Source organism: Podarcis raffonei, chromosome 10 (assembly GCF_027172205.1).
Source record: "Podarcis raffonei isolate rPodRaf1 chromosome 10, rPodRaf1.pri, whole genome shotgun sequence".
Taxonomy (NCBI): Eukaryota; Metazoa; Chordata; class Lepidosauria; order Squamata; family Lacertidae; genus Podarcis; species Podarcis raffonei.
In genome coordinates this window covers 1,560,941-1,581,286 of record NC_070611.1, presented here as the reverse complement: position 1 = coordinate 1,581,286, position 20,346 = coordinate 1,560,941, and the positions used below count along the sequence as shown (strand labels likewise).

The 20,346-nt window shown below is 43.4% G+C and overlaps 2 protein-coding genes across 4 annotated transcripts in view; both read right to left on the bottom strand.

The window, feature by feature from the left end:
* CDC123 (cell division cycle 123) overlaps positions 1–19,717 on the bottom strand; it is a 105,654-nt gene extending 85,937 nt beyond the window's left edge. The window contains exon 1 of the mRNA XM_053405694.1: positions 19,714–19,717. The gene's annotated coding sequence lies outside the window, so the exon portion shown is untranslated. The remainder of the gene's footprint in view (positions 1–19,713) is intronic.
* On the bottom strand, positions 1,461–19,834 carry SEC61A2 (SEC61 translocon subunit alpha 2). Of its 3 annotated transcripts, XM_053405687.1 has the most exons (12): positions 19,776–19,834; positions 17,527–17,594; positions 16,104–16,169; positions 15,550–15,628; positions 13,801–13,932; positions 13,382–13,491; positions 12,507–12,660; positions 9,195–9,355; positions 3,439–3,636; positions 3,138–3,329; positions 2,951–3,027; positions 1,461–2,549 (listed from the first exon to the last, which is right to left on the bottom strand). In XM_053405687.1, exons 1-12 carry the CDS (start codon positions 19,780–19,782, stop codon positions 2,363–2,365), a joined length of 1,431 nt encoding a protein of 476 aa, XP_053261662.1. In that variant the 5' UTR covers positions 19,783–19,834; the 3' UTR covers positions 1,461–2,362. The 3 variants fall into 3 exon arrangements, with proteins under 3 accessions (XP_053261662.1, XP_053261666.1, XP_053261665.1); XM_053405691.1 differs by lacking the exons at positions 17,527–17,594; positions 19,776–19,834 and having other exon boundaries at positions 13,801–14,352; positions 16,104–16,118; XM_053405690.1 differs by lacking the exons at positions 16,104–16,169; positions 17,527–17,594; positions 19,776–19,834 and having other exon boundaries at positions 14,221–15,628.
* Positions 19,835–20,346: the final 512 nt, after the last annotated feature.

Genomic DNA, 20,346 nt, shown 5'->3' with positions numbered 1-20,346 from the left:
ATGCTGAGTTCAAAAACACTGAGATCTTTCAGTCAGCTCTGGGTAGTCTGTTGTATCTCTCCCAGTGGAGCAGACCTGACATAGCGTTTGCTGTGAATCTGCTCAGCAGGGAGGCTACAAAGCCAAATGTGAGTGCCTGGAATGGTATCAAGAGGGTGCTACGATACCTGCAGGATACCAAAGATTTCTGCCTCAAGCTGTCAGCTGAGGGTGAAGCACAGCTCACCTACTGGGCAAATCTGGAAGACAGGAAGTCTGTGTCTGGAATGGTAATAAAGTTTGGGAAATCTCTAGTTCGGTGGAAGTCCCGAAAGCAAAGTCTCATTGTGCCTTCCTCTACTCATTGTTCAGTGAGTTGTCAGAACTCTGCAGGGAACTAGAGTTTTACACTTGTTTGGTCCAAGAAATCTGTGGGGATTGTTGTTTGCCCATCACTGGGAAGACAATCAACTCTATCTGAAGTTGGCAGAGTCTGGACAGTTCAAGTCCAGAACCAAACATTTAGACATACATTTCCAAAATGTGTGTCAGAGTGTCCAGACAGGCTTGCTGAAGCTGAAGTACTGTCCAAGCCAGCAGAATCTGGCAGATGGGTTTACTAAACCTTTGAGCTTACAAAGACACAGTGAGTTCTGTGCAGAGTTGCTTTTGGGGTAAGTGATGTTGCTTGCATTCCCCCAGCAGTGCAGGACGAGAGGGGTCTGAGGAGAATCAGAGCTTATAAACAGCTCAGAGTCTGCATCCTGCCCACTGGGGTGGTCTCCATCCGGGGATCTGTTCTTTGTGTTCAGTCTGCTTTCGGTTTTGTCCGAGACTGGAGACAAGATGTTGTCTCCCGAAGGTGTTGATTTATTGTTGCTGCTGTACATAAAGCTTCTTAGATTAGAGAAGCCGCGTACAGACTGTTTTCTGCATGCTCACACACAAGAGCACACACTGTGTTTACTCTGCTACAAGTCCAGAAAAGCTGAATGGCAGTGGAAGCGTACAGGACTCATTCCTCATTACTTCACAGAGACTCCCATGCCATAGATACTGCACTGTTACAAACCAGGATAGTAGAACTCTGCTGTTAAAAACTTTTATGGACTAAACAGAAGGTGAGAAGGCTGTGGCAACACCAAATGTAATTTTACACACCTTGAGAGTAGCAAAATCAATTCTTGGCTTGGGGGCACACCAACTGGTTTAACAAAATAAAAATCATGGTAAAGCAATTTGCACATAGTAAGAACAAGTACCAGAGCCCATAAATCTCTAGTGTAGAAGGGGAAGAAGGCTGTCTTCAACAAGCTAATTTCTCTTAGCCACAGTTTTTATAAATCCCAAATGAGAGGTAACACTGGCCCACCTTACAGGCTCTAGTAAAAGTATTTTCATCCAGCCAATGTTAAGTCCCTTGAGTTTAATGGGAGAGTTGAAAGTCTAGTAAGTAAAGCATCTTACACAACATATAAAGCAACATTTTAATTAAATAAGTTTATTGTCTGTTTACACTGCTTACACTGCTGCCAAGAAGCACAATGATTTCTTTTTCAGCATGACTTGTTAATTTCCTCTGCTTTAAGACCTAGGGCTTTGGAAGAAGAAGGGGAGAAGTTTCAACAGTATCGATTCCCCCTGCTTCAAAGAACACATGGGTCTATAATAAGGCAAAGCAGCACTTAGAAGGCTGCTACTGGCTGCTGGGAATCTTGGATAAGGACTTCCAACCTTACTCCTCCCATGTGACTTCACAGATCCCAAATTTGCAAGTGCGATGGTTAAAATTCTCACACACACCCTCCTGGCTTCAAAGCATGGTGCTTGCAAGGGAACATGGCAAAGGCATCAGACACTGACCACACACCAGGAGAGTTGGGGTATGCAACAGGTCACATTTCTTTAAGTTGTATATCAAAAGGAATTCATGTAAATATATATTTCAGGGGGGAAATTGCATGTACTTTTTTTAAAAAGCTCAGGGATTCTCACATGTGGCCACATGGAACTCTATTGTTGTGGTTCCCTTTTGCCAGTGTGTGCAGCTACATTCAAGCCTTGTGATGGAGTGTCCAAAGTGTTCTCTACTAGCAAAATGGGCATCTTTTGACTATTTCCACAGGAAGGCAGATGCACTATTTTCCAGCATCACAGGCAACAATGGAGTTTTTTTTGTATTTTTAACCCATGTAAACTCTTTATTCTTAAGGCAGCTGGAATAGAAGCTGCACACAGGCATTGTGCAATACCTATTATGAGAAATATGGCAAGTAGCACTTGGAACGGGGGTGAGGGCGGGACTGGCATTACTGGAATAAAAGACTGCATGTCATCAAAATACAGGAGTTCCTTTCTTACACGTCACATGGTATCTCAACATTTAGAAAAATAAAGCACCCACCCCTCCAACCTCTGCCTGTTCTTTGACAAATATCTCAAAATATTGATAAATAATGGTGACAGCAAGTAGAATGCCAGTGCCTGAGCCAATGGCACCAAGGAAGTCCGCTAAGACAGAGAGGGCGCCGATGCACAAGCCTCCAAATGCAGCTGCTGTGGGGATGTACCTGTGGGAGGAAATCACTTTTAATGTGGGCCTAGCAGGCTGAACTCATTCTTCTGCACAGGTAAGTCATTATGGCTTCAATCCTAACCCCCATTAAGTTAAACTAGACTCATGAAAATAAAAACACCTCTTGATTCACCAGAGAGGCTGAAAAAGCTGTAGACTAGTTAATAACAGCCTGAGTTTGAATCATTTCTACCCACAAAGTCCAATATTTCTTTATGATTGTGACTGCAGCAACAAGGGGCAGGTAGAGAGGCAGCAGGATTGAGCTGGAATGCATCTGTGTTCTGCCCCCAACATATAGTCCAAGCTTAAACATGCTTACTCAGAAGCAAGACCTGTTGGGTTCCATGATCTTACTCCTTAGTGGGTAAACTGGAAATTCACAGCAACTCTTACCTGTTTAATTCATGAACCATGGATGTATCCCTGTGGCCTCTCATCACCATTTGCTGTTCTTTCAGTTGCTTGGCAACCTGCAGAAACACATGTGTATCAGGTGGCTGCAGTGTTCTGATAATTAGAAACTAGCCTTGTGCGAAGAACAGCAGCAAAGGTTTAGAGAACAGTCATGAAAAATACCTACATCTTTTGCAGATGATCCTGACACTTCAATCCACGTCTTGGAGAAAAATGCACAGGAACCCAACATAAATATGATATAAACAATTACATGGACAGGATCCTCAAATATAGCACCCATGGATTCTGGAGGCGAGAGGTAATAGCAGAGGCCTCCAACAGGGTAGGCACGTGCTGGACCACCACCAGTGACGTCCTGGAGAGGAAACAGTAAACACACCAGCAACATGAGTGCCCTTTGCAGATCAAAAGCTAACTTACTGCTACTTGTAAAGGCAGCATTCTAGGAATGGGTGAATACTTACCGCCCACTGCCCAAGTAAGTTTACCAAGAAGTTGCCACTGAACCGCACAGACAGCATTTGAGAAATAACATAGAGGTTGGAAACTAAGGCAGACTGAAGAATGATGGGAATGTTGGAGGTGTAAAAGAGTTTGATAGGATAGCTACTGTATTGTCCGCGATATCGAGCAGACTTGATTGGGAGATCAACACGAAATCCCTTGGGGAGGAAAAAAGAAAAGTTAATCACTAAGCTATAAGAAAATCAGAAATGCATTCACTAAGAAGTCACAGAAATTGTTAAGTGGCTTGGAACTTTGGACTGGATTATTTGCATTTCTGTTACAATTAACCAGAACTGGCCATCTGTGATCCTGAGTCCAAGGATTTATCAGGTCATGCCTGCACATTGAAGTCTAGATGCCAGAAGCAAAGGTTTTGCCTAGTTTTTTCATAGCAATATACAATTCCTCTGCTCTGCAATTAATTGTCATGAGCAGAACTTCTCTGTGGCCACTCTTTCACCCTCCATACTCCTTGTCTGAGTCCTCCATCCCTTCCCCATCCAGACCACTCCACATTTCAAATCTCCGCTGTCTTTTCTTAAGCTCTCTTGCTTCTCTAGATGCACAATTGTGCCTCTCCTTTCTTTCTGCCCTTTTGCACTGTCATAATCAAGAATCCTCCCAGCTCAGCCGCTACATACAAGGACTCTTCTGCCTGCCCCATGCCTCTTTCCCCATGCTCAATCTCAATCAGAACCAGCTTTTGAATAAAGGAAAGTTCTCAAAAGTTGTTTGTGGCATGGCACCAGACCCCACTTCTGTTTTAAATCAAGTCCCACTAGGTATGCCCAAGCACCCAGTATACTGACAACAGCTCTTCAGATCCGGACCCTCCTCTCCCTCTGCATTCTCCTAGTAAACAGTGGAACTTCAAATGAAATGGATCAGCAGTAGGTTCAGACACACAAAGAGGAAGTACTCATTCACACAAAGCATATTTAACTTTTACGAAACTGACTTCCACAGGATGTCTGATACCCAGTGGCTCAGATGGCTTTAAAGGGAGATTAGAAAGATTAATGAAAGCTAGACACCAGAGAACACACAATGAAGGAAGAGTGTCATCTTCACACTCTGTAGCCAGATGTTACTGGGGTGCATGGAAGCAACATGGACTAGATGGAACCTTGTGGTTTGCTTCAGCAGGGGGTTCCTCACATTTTCAGAATCTAGCAACAAAGCTAGCCATCACACAATTCTGTTATTTCCAACACCGACACATTTTATAATTATACAAGGAGTTCAGAGCAGCCTCCCATCCAACAGGGCCAAACCTGCTTAGCTTTAGCACTTAGGAGTGGGTCATGAACCTTCAAACCATCATCTGGGTCAAATCAAGCTGCACTCTATTTTAGAGACAGTTACAAAGCAAAGCTACAGTATCCAAAAGAAAACAGTCACCGGTGTTAACTACTGTAACACCACTCCAAATGAAAGTGTTGGTGCTGATCTTTAAAGCCCTCAACAGCCTCGGCGCAGTGTACCTGAAGGAGCGTCTCCACCCCATCGTTCCGCCCGGACACTGAGGTCCAGCGCCGAGGGCCTTCTGATGGTTCCCTCGCTGCGAGAAGTGAGGTTACAGGGAACCAGGCAGAGGGCCTTCTCGGTGGTAGTGCCCGCCCTGTGGAACGCCCTCCTATCAGATGCCAAGGAAATAACTATCTGACTTTTAGAAGACATCTGAAGGTATTCCAAATCTACCCTTTTGTAGTTTTTTCATATCAATAATTTTCCCCAGTTTTCAGGCTTCCTCTCCAACTTTTGCCTAGGAACACCCCCTTCCTCAGTTCTCCCTGTCCAAGACTCTATTAGTTCAATTGATTCTGTTACCCTTTTAATGCTTCGATCCATTCAGGTTGTAAACTCATCTGTTATTTTAGCCATAATTTCCTTCATCTCTCTCATAAATTCTTTTTTCAATTCAGAAAAAAGATTCACCTATTCAAATTGAAATTTATCCCCTGGGTCCTGTACTTGGGCCCTTCTGCCCAAACTCAACTCTGACTGTTTAATCATTGTCATATTTTCGTCTTTCCGTTGTTCTCAAAACAGCCAGTTTTCACCACCACCTTATCAGTTTCAAGACCATTCCATGTAAGTTCTCAGTAAACAGTAACAGTTTCTGTGCTTTCCCACTACACCCCCTTCTTTTGACCTGTTTACTTTATACACATATGCAGTTTAACATAAAACCCAAATTCTATGTTGATATTCATATATAACAAATATCTACCTTAAGAAAGAGTCAGAAACAATATATCCATAAGAATTACCACTTAATTGTCCAGGAAATAGAGTACTAAATTCAGTATCCAATTTTCAAAAATGTCTCAGGGTAGAATGAAGAGTTGCAGCACTTGAAGATCCTTATAAATAGATATATCAACTGTTATGTACTGAAGTTCTCACCCTGGGCCAGCAGGGGGATACTGTAGTTATGCAAATGAAGGATCGAAAGTGACGTTCAGTGATTGGATAGCTTGTATGCAAATGAAGGATCGAAAGTGACATTCAGTGATTGGATAGTTTTAGAAAGTTGCTACAGTTACGTTGTTCTGGAGCTCTATATAAGCAGGCTGACTGAGCCCTTCAGTTCAGTTCTGTTCTGGCCTCTGAATAAACAAGAGCTGTTTGAAGAATCGCTGTGTCGTCTGATATGTTCGCCCACAACTTAACACTGGAGACGAGGATGGGATCGATGGACATCAGAGCACAGCCAGATGCGGTCACCCTCTGAGCAGAGCTGAATCACTGAGCGAAATCACTGAACAGAACCAATTCAGAGCTGACTGTTCTGGCTAGAACACGGTGTTCCATCCATTGCCCTCCACGCCGGCATCGGAATCATGCCTTCTTCTTCTTTTTTTTTTTTTATAATAATATTTTATTAAGTTTAACAATAAGGAGAGACATCACCAAACAAAGGACAATAAAAGCACAAAACCAAGATTTCACAATACATAAAATACAAACAATTAACCTAAAAAAGAAAAGAAGAAAAAAAAACACCAGTCAACACACAAAAGTAAAATAAGAAAAAACACAAATCACTCTTTTCTAATTATTCAACATTGATTAACTTATTTTCCTGACTTCCTCACGTCTCCCTTTTTTGTATCCCTTTTTGACAGTTGGTTCAGCAAATTCATATCCTACCACTTTGTCCTTAAGTATCCTACCTCCCAAATTTATAATTTCAAACTTTTACTCTCGTCACTAAAACCCCTTCATTTCATTTCAATGTCATCAACATTCATACATTTTACACTGCTTCTGTAAATAAATTTTAAATTTCCTCCAATCTTCTTCCACCAACTCTTCTCCCTGGTCTCGGATTCTGCCAGTCATCTCAGCCATTTCCATATAGTCGATTGGAATCATGGCTTCACTTGTGCCTCTACCGCCGTTTGCGCCAGCCTCTGAATCATGGGACTCCTACCTCGCTCGGTTCGACTGCTACCTCCAAGCCAACGAGCTGACAGAAGTATCAAAGGAGCGGAAGCGGGGCCTATTCCTCAGCCTCTGTGGGCCTGAGGTGTTTGAGACGGCGCGAGCATTGGTTGCGCCTGAAGCAGTCCAGGCAACACCGTGGGACACGATCCAAGAGAAGCTCCGCAACCACTACGCACCAAAGCCGTCCAAGATTGCTGCCCGCCATGCGTTTTACCACCGGAACCAGGCAGAGGGGGAGTCAATCAACAACTACACCACCGCCCTCTGACAGGCTTCAATACACTGCAAGTTCCAAGACTTAGACGATGCCCTGATGGATCGAATCGTCTGCGGGGTCCGGGACATCCGTCTGCAACGGCGTCTCCTCACCAAGCCAGACCTCACGCTGCAGAAGGCCACTGAGGAGGTCGTGGCCTCGGAAGCTGCCGAACGCTCTGCCCAGGAGATCCGCAAGGCCATCAACCCGTGTCTTGCTAGGAAGCCAGTTCCAGTGCATCATGAAGAGGCCAGCAGTGATGAGGCATCCTCCAGTGAAGACGATGACGTGCACCAGACAAAGCGGGAGCGCAGGAAGTTCCAACAGAAGTCCAAGGGCCAATCAGAATGTGCCGGCTGCGGAGGCAACCATTCCCGTGCCAAGTGTCGATTCAGAGATGCCATCTGTCGGAAGTGTTCCAGAATCATAGAATCATAGAGTTGGAAGAGACCACAAGGGCCATCGAGTCCAACCCCCTGCCAAGCAGGAAACACCATCAGAGCACTCCTGACATATGGTTGTCAAGCCTCTGCTTAAAGACCTCCAAAGAAGGAGACTCCACCACACTCCTTGGCAGCAAATTCCACTGTCGAACAGCTCTTACTGTCAGGAAGTTCTTCCGAATGTTTAGGTGGAATCTTCTTTCCTGCAATTTGGATCCATTGCTCCGTGTCCGCTTCTCTGGAGCAGCAGAAAACAACCTTTCTCCCTCCTCTATGTGACATCCTTTTATATATTTGAACATGGCTATCATATCACCCCTTAACCTCCTCTTCTCCAGGCTAAACATGCCCAGCTCCCTTAGCCGTTCCTCATAAGGCATCATTTCCAGACCTTTGACCATTTTGGTTGCCCTCCTCTGGACACGTTCCAGTTTGTCAGTGTCCTTCTTGAACTGTGGTGCCCAGAACTGGACACAGTACTCCAGGTGAGGTCTGACCAGAGCAGAATACAGTGGCACTATTACTTCCCTTGATCTAGATGCTATACTCCTATTGATGCAGCCCAGAATTGCATTGGCTTTTTTAGCTGCCGCGTCACACTGTTGGCTCATGTCAAGTTTGTGGTCAACCAAGACTCCTAGATCCTTTTCACATGTACTGCTCTCAAGCCAGGTGTCACCCATCTTGTATTTGTGCCTCTCATTTTTTTTGCCCACGTGCAATACTTTACATTTCTCCCTGTTAAAATTCATCTTGTTTGTTTTGGCCCAGTTCTCTAATCTGTCAAGGTCGTTTTGAAGTGTGATCCTGTCCTCTGGGGTGTTAGCCACCCCTCCCAGTTTGGTGTCATCTGCAAATTTGTTTAATATGTTTCATAAGGCTTACTGCCTGAGGAAACAGCAGGAATTGGAATACTAGAAAAGTGGGAGAGAGATGGGAGGAGAAGCAACAGTAGGCTAGCCTGCAATGCCACAGAGCAGTGTGAGAGCACAGCCTTGCAGAAACACCCAGGCAGTGTTGCAGCCTCATAGGGGCCTTGGCTGCTGGAAAGGATTGCAGCATTTGTTCATTTTACCCAAAAGAACACAGTCTTGTTTATTTTATGCCAGATAAATTTATTGCAGTGGTACCTCGGGTTACATACGCTTCAGGTTACAGACTCCACTAACCCAGAAATATTACCTCACATTAAGAACTTCGCTTTAGGATGAGAACAGAAATCGGGCTCCGGCGGCGCAGCAGCAGCAGGAGGCCCCATTAGCTAAAGTAGTGCTTCAGGTTAAGAACAGTTTCAGGTTAAGAACGGACCTCCGGAACAAATTAAGTACTTAACCACTGTATTTTCTCAAACTAATTTAGAATAAAAATTATCCTAACAAAAGTTGTTTGCAAAGTTGAAATGTGGCCTTCCTCCTGACACAAATGCTACAGTGAACGTTCTGGTGCCTGGTGAGCTATTCACAGATCCTTTAGGGCTGTTTAGGATGCTTAGACCACGATTCCTTCTGTGAGGGAAAAATAATAGTTCTGTAGTAAGATGTACGCAGAAGACTTCACCTACCTGAAAATATATAACTACAGCAAACACAAATACTGTAGCAATCAGATTCATAAGATTAGGCAAGTTCTGGCGGTAGAAAGCCTCCCGTAAAGCACGGACTTTGTCGGTTCGTGTAGCCAAAAGGTGGAACAACGCAATGACGGCACCTTCAAATTCAGTTCCTGTGTGTACCAAAAATAATAAACAGTAACCCCTGTGAGATATAGACAGTACAAGCCTGGTGATAAATTTCACCAGGTGATAAACAAGATTATTTTTAATAAAAGATGGAAATGGAATTAACACAGAGAAAAAACTGCAAGGAATGAAATCTTACAAGGAACAGAATGCTAAAAAGGACTGCATACAAATAAAATAAATTGTGTTGAACTTCTGCAGGTATTACAAAAACCTCAAACATTACAACACATTTCTGTTTTTTAATGCAGAACATCATGCTTTTGTTTTATAGAATTTGGGTGTTGTAATCCAAAAAGTTACAACAACTCATGACTAGATTTGGACAACTGTATCTTGACTTACTTAGCTGAGGTATGAACAAGATGTCTGGCCATGCATGCAGCCTTTTGGCTCCTCACTTTGGCCAAGCAAAAAATTCCCAGGAAGTTTCCCATTAATTCTAGCTTCCTGTTTCCTCTGAGCCAGGAAGCTGTGATTAAGAGCTCCAAGTAAAGGTAAGGTATTAAGCAAACTTCAAATGATAGTGTAATATTCTAGCCTATTCCAAATTTATTCCCCATAATTTATAATTCAATCAAAATGGGAAACATGACTAATGGAAGACTTCCTAGCTTGTTTTTGTGACCAAAAAGATTGTTGAGAGCTCAGATTAATAAGCAAATTAACAATGTCTGAATTGTGATAGTGTAAAGTCATAATTTACAAAATATTTGCCCCAAAAGAATTATTAGGGTGATGCATTTAAAAATAATAATATTTATTACATTTCTATAAAGCCCTTCATCTGAGGATCACAGGGCAGTTTGCAATATATATATGGCCCCCTCTTTAAAAGACCATAGATTGTTTAATTAGCTGAAGGCCTGAGAGAAGAGGTATGCTTTTGCCTGGCGCCTAAAGAGACGTTCCATAGATGGGCAGCCACTGCAGAGAAGGCCCGTTCCCATGTTGCCACCCTCTGGACCTCTCAAGGAGGAGGCATACAAAGAAGGGCCCCAGATAATGATTACAGGGTTTGGGTCAGTTCATATGGGGAGAAGCAGTCCTTGAGGTATTGCAGTCCTCAGCCATTTGTGGCTTTATAGGTCAAAACCAGCACTTTGAATTAGGCCCAGAAACTAATTGGCAGCAACTGCAGTCGGGCCAGGATCAGTGTAATATGCCGAACCTCTCTTGTACCTGTGAGCAACCTGGCTGCCAAATTCCACACCAGCTGACATTTCTAAACTGTCCTCACAGGCAGCACCACATATAACACTGTGCAGTAATCTAACCAAGAGGTTACCAGAGTACAGAAAACAGAAGTTAGGCTATCCCTGTCCAGATAGGGGCATAGCTGGACCACCAACCAAAGCTGACGGAAGGCACTCCGGGCCACTGAGGTCACCTGAGCCTCAAGTGACTGCAGAGAATCCAAGAGTGCCCCCAACCTGTGTACCTGCTCCTTCAGAGGGAGTGCAACCCCATCAAGAGCAGGCAGCCTTGCTTCCATCCAGTCCAGGGAACCACCCACTAACAATGCCTCCGTTAATTAAGTCTCTTCTGCATAATTCACTTTTCTGGTGTTGCCTTCTTCCAGTCAACCTCCAACAGGGGTAAATAACTCTGCTGCATCTAAGCACTGGGTGCAATTTGCTCATTTACGTGACTGCCTAATTAGGAGGCATGCTCAGAAGAGTGACTCAGGGCTTCTCTGAGCTCAGATAACTCTTCCTTTTGCACACACCAGAAGTAAACCTCTTGGTGTGCAAGAATGGAATATCCCCCCTCCTTCCAGTAACAAAAATAGTGTCCCTCAGCTATCAGTTGTCTGGAAAACAGAAGTGTTAGAGAGAAAATGCAGATAAGCAGAAGATGAAATAGTGTGGCACAGTAGCAGAAGCAAATCCAAGGAAATAAAAAATTCAGAAATCAGAAGGGAGAAACTCGCTCAGAGAGAGGGAACAGTTACAGAATCTGGGTTGCAATCCTGCATTGAATTAATTGTTTATGATTCCCACTGAGGTCAGCGGGACTTACCTAGGCACAAGTGATGATAGGATTGCCCCTTTGGATTTAAAAGTTATGCTAGATGCTAACCTCTCAGCACAAAAAGGGCACTGCTTCTCTACAGGTAGGCCGCGACTCTGCAGCTGAAGCTGGAGAGGCTAAAACAAATAAAGTTAACATTTCTGTACTGCAGATTTCCAGGCAGACTTTTGGCACAGCAACCAAGATACCCCAACTACGGGATTATTCTTTCATCAGAAAACAGCAACTGTGCCACAGTATTTCCATTCAGCATATATTACATAAATGAACAGATCATAAATCACAAAAGGAATTTTGTTCCAGACTCTGGGAAGCTCCAGAAGTTTCACTTTGGTAGGAGGCCTCACCACACATGCATAGCAACCTTCTGCTCTGACATGATGTGATGACATGGCTAGCACAATGAGACAGCCTTCTGGACAGCGAGTCTGCCAGAGTCTGTTAAGAAACCCAGATCAATTTTGCCTCCCGCCCTGCAAAAAATAATAATCAAAAACCTGCTGCCTCCTTATCCTTTTGCAGCAGAAAATAAAGCATGCACAGTGACCTAAGACAGCACTTCCCAATTAGCTAAGTGCTGGGGACCTCACTTTTCAAAAGCCAAGCCATGGACCCCCTACTTTTAAAAATGTTGGTATCTCTGTGGTAGTTTTTGTTATGTGCATGGTGCCACCATATCCTCCAACATGTCCCAGAGCAAAACTGGGTCACGCATCTTCTGGGCTCCTGCATGTGTCAGGCAACCTGTGCGAGAACACAGTACCCCAAAACGGGGTGTCCTGGGCAGCTGGGTGGGTATGTGCCACAGACCTCCTGGGTGTGTTACATGGACCCCCTGGGGTCCGCAGGCCACCAACTGGGAGCCAGTGATCTGGGACATTTCGCTGTTTGTGGTTATGAAGAGATTATTATAATATCACATCTTATAAAAGTTCATTTGGTGCAAAGCTTGTGCCTTCACTATGCCATGTCTTCATTTAGTTCCCCATCAGCAGATCTCATCCACTCCGACATCCATGGCCACTCACTATATTAACCTAAAGAAAGCAGCTGACAAGCATGCATTTGGTCAAAAGGTCAGATTTTCAAAGTGTACTATACCTCTGCCAGTGTTAATAGTTGTAGGACTGAAAGCCTTCCAGACAATGGTTTCACAGATGTTGGTAGCAATAAAGAGGGAAATCCCAGAGCCCAAGCCATAACCTTTCTGCAAGAGCTCATCTAGTAGCAGCACTATCAAGCCAGCAACAAACAACTGTGGGTGAAAAACACCAAAAGATCCACAAAAGTGGTTTAATATCTGATTTGCGTTGTTCAAAAGTGGGCCACATTTGCTATCAGAGTTGCAGTTCCTCCTTCTGTCATTCCAGTTGAGTAAAGGAAGTAACAAAAACCTCTGGAATCATCACTAAAATGTATGCTGCAATTCATAGCATAGATGCTTGAAAGAAAATCTCACCAACAAGAATAGTACCAAAATCAGAGGCGCTAATAAGCACTGTCAAAACAAAGAATGGTGTATTATCAAAAATAAAGATAGTTAATTGACTCCTGGTTGTTCATTGGGAAGTGCAAGTAGTTGTTGTTTTTTTTTTAAAAAGATCTTATATCTGAAAATATTTGACATTTTGTTTTTACATATGTCTTGGTCAAATCCCCTTAATAGCACAAAGAAAATAATTATAGAATATTATCTAGCTGGTACAGCACCTTGGTGAGTGATCTGAGAGAAGGTACAAAATAAATTAGAACTTTTAAGGAAGTTTTGTTTCCCTTTATTAGTATACTGATTGAGGGACCTATAGTTGATTTGAATTTATTTTTAATAATGAAAAAATATTTTTTTATTTAACAAAATTTATATACCACTTCATTGTAATAAAAGCTCTAAGTGGTTTACAAGAAATATTAAAATTAACAATAAGAACCAGTTACAAAGAATTATTAACTATACTTAGAGTATTCAGAAGGCGTACCTGAATTATAATTAGGAGACAAATTCCAGCCCCCATTTCTGCAGGATCTCCATACATCCCAGTCATGACATACACAATTGCTTGCCCAATAGTAATTATCATTCCAAACACTGAAACAACAACAAAAGAGGCAGGTATTCCCTGCTTGTATGACCTAACAGACATAAGTAAAGTTTGATTTGATTTTGATTTAAACTGTCTATTCTGCTTTTCCAACAATAAATGTTGAATGCAAAGCGGCTCAAAATAATCACAAAAGCACTGAAATCAACAAACATTACAATCACTATACTATCAGACACAATCACATATAAATAAAGCAAACAACAACAAATTCATCAAAATGGTTACTACAATTCAATAGAGCATTAGCTATGAAAAGAGGAAGTTTCCATTATGGCAAAGATATCAATACTCACACTTCTGAGCGCCATTGAAAAGGGCTCTGTCTTTTGGTGTGTCACCAACTTCAATGATCTTGGCTCCAGCCAGTAGCTGCATAATTAAACCAGATGTCACAATGGGAGAGATGCCTAGCTCCATCAAGGTGCCTGCAAAGGAGAAGATACTCTTCACAATAGGGTAAACTAATACAAAGACTTCTTACAATTCCTTAAATACTCCAAAGTCTCAGTTCACTGCATATTTCCCCACTAGCATTGTCTTTCAAATCTAATTGGTCACATACCTAACCATAATGCTGGGCTTTAAACACTGCATCCAGAGTGCTTGCAGTATTATACAGTATTGAGGGTGGAAGAGTATTTCCACAAACAACATTAGCTGCTCTTAAAGGCACAAGAGAGCACACTAATTTAGTACAAATTAGAAATAAATACCTTCCCTCCAGGTCTCCTAGACAATATCAAGATTCAACTGTACAGTGTCTTTAGCATGGCTCGTATTATCTGGAATGGGCTGGATAATCTCTTTCTCTCCATGGCCTCATTTTGAGAATTCCTTGCTCTGCACTACATAGTTAAAATCAGAAATCTTACACAAGAAATGGGAGTCAGATGTGGCACTTTCAGAAATATAAGTCACATCCACACACCCAGTTGACAGGTTCAGCAGGTGGCTTCATTGGCTACTGGATTTGCAAGAGCCCACTTGGAGAAACAGAGAAAAGAGAATGTCCCCCCCCAAGTGGTCTTCCAAGTAAAACTAGCTGCTGACCCTGTCTCCAAGAGACCTGCACTGATGGTATACATACATACATACGTACACACTGTGCTTTTTCCTGGGGGGACACAGGGGTACACATACCCCTAAACATTTTGTAAATCTAAGTTTGGCCTCATTGAGGGGCAGCATTTCAAAATGAGTAGGAAAATGAGAAAACCCCTGAACATTTTTTTAGAAAAAAGCACTCTGTGTGTGCACGCGCTATAGCATGTGGTCTTCCAAGTAAAATTAGCTGCTGACCATGTATCCAAGAGATCTGCAGTGATAGGGAGAAAAACATTTTGCAAAATATAGGTAAAAATTATTCACATACCAAAATACAGTAATTTTGAAACCCATCAAGTACTTTCCAAACTCTAACAAAACTTACTATTTAGCTTCTCAGTACCAAAGACCAATGCAAATTGTAATTTCAAGATAAAAAGAGCACTTGTCAATTGCACATTCTCATTAATGTGACCCCAACTACCATACTTCTCCATCTATAAGACGCCCCCTTGTATAAGGGACCCCCCCATTATGGAGGACTAAATTTTAAGAAAATGAGGGGAGATGGCCCAAAGTTGTTGAGCCTCTCCCCCCACGCAGCCGCAGACAGGAAACACTCCCTAGATCGTTTCCCATGGGAAGTGGCAGCGGGGGAAGTTGCGCTCCCTCCAGCCATCCGGTTTGCAGGAGCGCAACCTCCCCCGATGCCGCCACGTGTGGGAAACAATCCAGGGAGCGCTTCCCATGTGCAGCAGCATCGGGTGAATTTGCGCTCCTGCCAAAGAGCTGGCTGGTGGCGCACCGCTTCTCTCCCCCCCCCCCCCCCACCATGCCACTATCCGTGTATTGGACGACCCTGGCTTTTTGACATGATTTTTGAGTCAGAAAACCTCATCCAATACATGGAAAAATACGGTATGTGCACCATGAGCCATCTCCAGACGGTAAACCAAAGCCAGAGAAAAGACAGCAGGAGAGATGATTAGGACCCTGACCTCTGTTTGATGCGAGAATGACTCTCATCCAGTAGAAAGGATCTGCGGAGTCGGAGGACATTATTCCAAACAATGGTATCTGCAAGATTCATAGCAACATTACACTTAAAATATATAAATGAGGGAATCCCCTCCCCCCACACCCCCACCCATCATCCATTTGTTGAGCACAGACAAATATAATACTGCAATAATCAGCAGTTTACTTCAAGACTTTCTCAAGCATATGGTTGCTGGTTAAAGCTTGAAAACAATGTAAACCTATACATGTCTACTCAGGTGAGCTTAATAGGACTTACTCCCAAGTAAGAGGATACAGGATTGTGACCTGAAACAGCCCCAACAGAAAGAATGTTAAAAGCCCCAGGTTATTTTCAAGCCAATATCATAATTCTTTGTGTGAATAATTCACTGAGCTTTTTTCTTTTCTTTTAAAATGTGAATTGTTGGTTGTTTCTAAGAGGGTGCTTTACTTCTGGGACTTTTTTTCTGCATGGCAATAACCCTTACTGTCTCCAGCCGTGTGTGCCAGTTATTACCACATTGATACTTACCTGGCAGCATACTAGAAAAATGAAGAGGGTGATAGCTGTCCATAAAACCTTTTCTCTGAACTGAATCTGCAGAACACAATGAAAAACAAAGAAAAAGGGAAAAAGAGAAGTCTGGCAGGCCAATAGTATAACGGGCAGGCCAATAGTATAGCGAACATACAATAAAGCAGCCCTAACTGGCAATTTAAGGCAGACTTGTATTTAGAAACTAGCATGCAAGTAACCAGGGTAGTCCCTCCATATGTCTGTCCAGCACAGAAGGACACAGCTCTCCATCTGTCCTCTGCCAGCCCCCAAGAGGTAGGTCCATATGTTCTGTGGCTTAGTAAGCTCCATGGGCTTGATTACAAGGCTATGCTATCAGGGGTATACAGTATTCACATTTCACCAGTCCAGAAGGTATGTACAAGCTCTGACATGGGAGCTAACTTGCATATCTCCAATCCTGAGGAGAGACAATGTCTGTCCTTCCAAAGTGGCAAAGGAACAGGAAGCACTAACGGTTTGCACGTCCTGTTGTACAACAACAATACATCTGACCCTTAAGTTCTTACTTAAGGGGAAAAGTAAAATGCTTATTCCACTGGACTCATTGGGCGAGGCACTGCAATCTAGGTAGGCATATCTACTCAGAAGTCGTGCCCATTAAGTTCAATGGGGCTACTCTCAGCTGTAATTAAAACCATCAAGTCAGCTATGATGAGGCTTGATGGTGTGACAGAGCCAGGGGGGCATCCACAGTCCTGCCACTCATGCCAATGAAAGTGGAATGTGAGAACAGGAATAAATGCTTCTTTGACATACCAGGTCCCAAAATGGCACAGTGAAGAGGCTCGGAAGAAGCCCATTGTAGTCACGGGACAACAGCAAGTCCAGCTCAGGACCCTGTAGCTTGTGCCCACAGAGTGGCTTCTCTCCCCACCCTGGCTAGAGCAGGGGTATTGTATCTGTTTGGGAGCAGTGCTCCCTACCTGGCAGAGCTGAGTAGGGTTTGGAAGAGAGACACCTCAACCTCATCCCAACCACCTCCAGTACGGAGGCCTGTGGGTTGGGACTGCTCTGTTGGTTGTGACCAATGTTTGCTAGATTGTGCTCCGTGTAACTAGACCAAAGTAAACATAGGGCTACATCAATGGAACATGTCAGCACCTAAACAATCACTTCAACATAGAGGGATTTTTACACATTTAGATTTTTGAAGAACACAACTTGCATCCCCAAATACAAACTTTGTCACAATGTCAAGCAAACTAAAGGCCTGTATACAGTATTCCGAAGAGCCAGAAAAACCTAAATAGGTAGTACATAGCCTAAAGAAACTACATGATCTCAAGCATGTTTACTCAAAGAAACCCCACTGTGTTAATTCAAAATGCATTTAATCAACATTGCACAAATAAGAGACACCATGATGTGCACTTACTTTTCTTTCTGGCTTCTGGATTTCCGGAAGAACAGCACAGAATGGCTTAATAACTTCTAGAAATTTGACTGTTAAAGAAGAGAAATATTAAAACAGCAGAATGTAGGTTTTGACCAGTCCAAGAAAACATTTCAATTTCTCATACTAGTGTATGTTCCTGACTGCAAATATATGCCCTGGTTTGATGGGGGGATGGGATGGGATAGAATCCCTATTTTCATCAGCTCTATCTTATATATTAGTGAAATAGAACTTTGGCCACAAACTAGGTTACACACTTTTTAAAAAGTGAAAACTCAAATCCTTTGTATGCTAATTTGTGAATGCATTTAACTGAATGCAATATAACTTACTTCCAAACAAACACACACAGGAACAGGCTGCTGGTCACAGTGGGAGAATTAAGCATATACTTAACTCTCCCCCATTGAACTCAAAAGGATTTAAGAGTGACCTAATCTTTCTCATCTCCCAAAGTTGGGATGAGGGAGGTAAGGATCCATCCGTCTTCTGAGCTGGATCCAGTTTCCCACCCCTGATCTAAGCAAAGGGGAGCAGCTTTTGACAGCCTGGTGCCCTGTAGTTGTTTTGTACTACCATCAGCTGATGGGAGTTGTAGTTCAAAACATCTGATTGAGAAAGTACTCCATTGTCTACCCTGGATGGGGCTGCCCTCTCCTAGGAGCAGGTTCACAGTGGGGGGGGTGTGTGTGTGCTTCTGGATCCATCTTTGTCACTGGCCTCTGTGGCTAGAAGCATTTTTTACTAGCATTGACTGGTAGGATCATTCCTGGACCAGGAAAGATCAGCCACAGCAATTCATGCACTGGTTACATCAAGACTGGATTACTGCAAGGCGCTTTATGTGGGGCTTGCCTTGCGCTTGATCTGGAAGCTGCAGTCAGTACAGAATATTGCAGTACTACTGCTGACAGGAGAGAGACCCCATCAGCATGGAACACCTGTAACTCAGAGATCTCCACTAGTTGCCAGTTTGCTACCAGGCCAAGTTCAAGGTGTTACTGTTAGCATATAAAGCCCTGAACAACTTGGCATCACTTTACCGGATAAATCACCTGACCCAAAATATGCCCACTTCATCACTTCAATCTGCAGAACTTGTACTGTTACTGCTGCCACATAATAGTATTTGTTCTGCATTTATAAGAAACAATCTTTTAGTGTGGCAGCACCAAAACTTTGACACTCCCTGTCTCTTAACATCAGGCAAATGACTTCATTGTACTCTTTTCAGTGCCTGCTAAAACATTTTTGTTTATATAAGCCTACCTAGATATGTAGGACATTGTTGTGTTTTAACCTGTTATTAGTTTAGCACTGATTTTAATTTTTTGTAATATTTTAGTCATTTTCAGCTGTTTTTACCAATGATTTTATTTAATTCTTTTTGTAAACTGCTTAGAGGTTGTTCAGAATCAAGCCTTGTATAAATTTTAAGAAATAAATAATATGAAATAATTGAAACATCACAATCTGTAAGATTAACATCACAATTTGCAAGATGGTTCAAAATGATTTCTGAGCTAAAACATTTCCTTTCCACTTGAGATGCTTATGAAGAAGATAATTTATTAAATTTGTACACCACCCTATAGCCATAGATCTCAGGGTGTTTCACAATGTATCGTATATGATATGCATCTTCAAATATCTAAAGGGCTGTCACATGGAAGATGGAGCAAGCTTGTTTTCTCTTGCTCCAGACTCGAGTCTAGAATCCAAAACAATAGATTCAAGTTACAAGAAGAGATTCTGACTAAACATCAAGAAGAATTTTCTGGCAGCAAGAGCTGTTGGTCGGTGGAGCAGACTTTCAGAAGTGGTGGTTGACTCTTCTTCCTTGGAGATTTCTGAGCAGAGGCTAAATGTCCTCCTGTCAAGCATGATTTAGCTGAGATTCCTGCATTGCGGGGGCGGGGGCTGGGGGGGCTGGATTAGATGCCCCCTGGGGTCCCTTCCAACTCCACGAGGCTCCAGACTGTTGCCGCGCTCATTCTTGCCCCGTTAAAGCAAATGCTGCCGTTTCCCCTTTGGCCCTTTTTGCATTTCCACTTCGGAGCCCTGCGCGGGGGGGGGGGGGCTGGGGGCCCAGAAGGGGCTCCTCTCGCCCCGCCGCTGCCCCCTCCCTCCCCCGCCCGCCTCCGAGGCAGCCGCGCAGGACCAGAAGCCGCCGGCCAGGACGCCCCCCTCCGGCCCCCGGCCCGCTCCCTCCCGGCCCGCCGACTCACTTCCCATGCTGGCGGAGGCGGCGCCCGGAGAAGGAGGAGGAGGAGGCGGCCCCCCCGCACTCGCCGCCGCCGCTCACGTGACCAGTGACGCCTTTTCCCGGCGCGACCGAAACTCCGGCCACGTAGAGCCACGCAAAGTGGAGAGTCGCGCCACCTTGTTTCCTTGTTTACATTCGCTTCTTTAATTGGAGGGGCGCTTTAATTTAATTTAATTTAAATTTATTTATATTTGTGTAATAAAATTGACGGGCGCTTTATTTATTTACTATTAAATTTGAGGGGCGCTTTTATTTATTTGTTTAATTTGACGGGCTTTTTATTTTTCATTCATTTATTTATTTATCCGCTCCAAACCGGTGCCAAACTGCTGCAGTTGTTTTCAGCCTTTTGCTGCGAAAACTGCGCGTTTCGAAGTGTCCCACCGGCTGAGAAATTCTTAATTAAACCTGGGGTCAAACTATCATCCCAAGGCCTAACATTGTGTAATTCACTCCAAAGTGTGGCAACAATTTTGCCGCGAAAACACGACGTTTTACAGCAGGGGTCAGCAAACTTTTCCATCAGGGGGCCG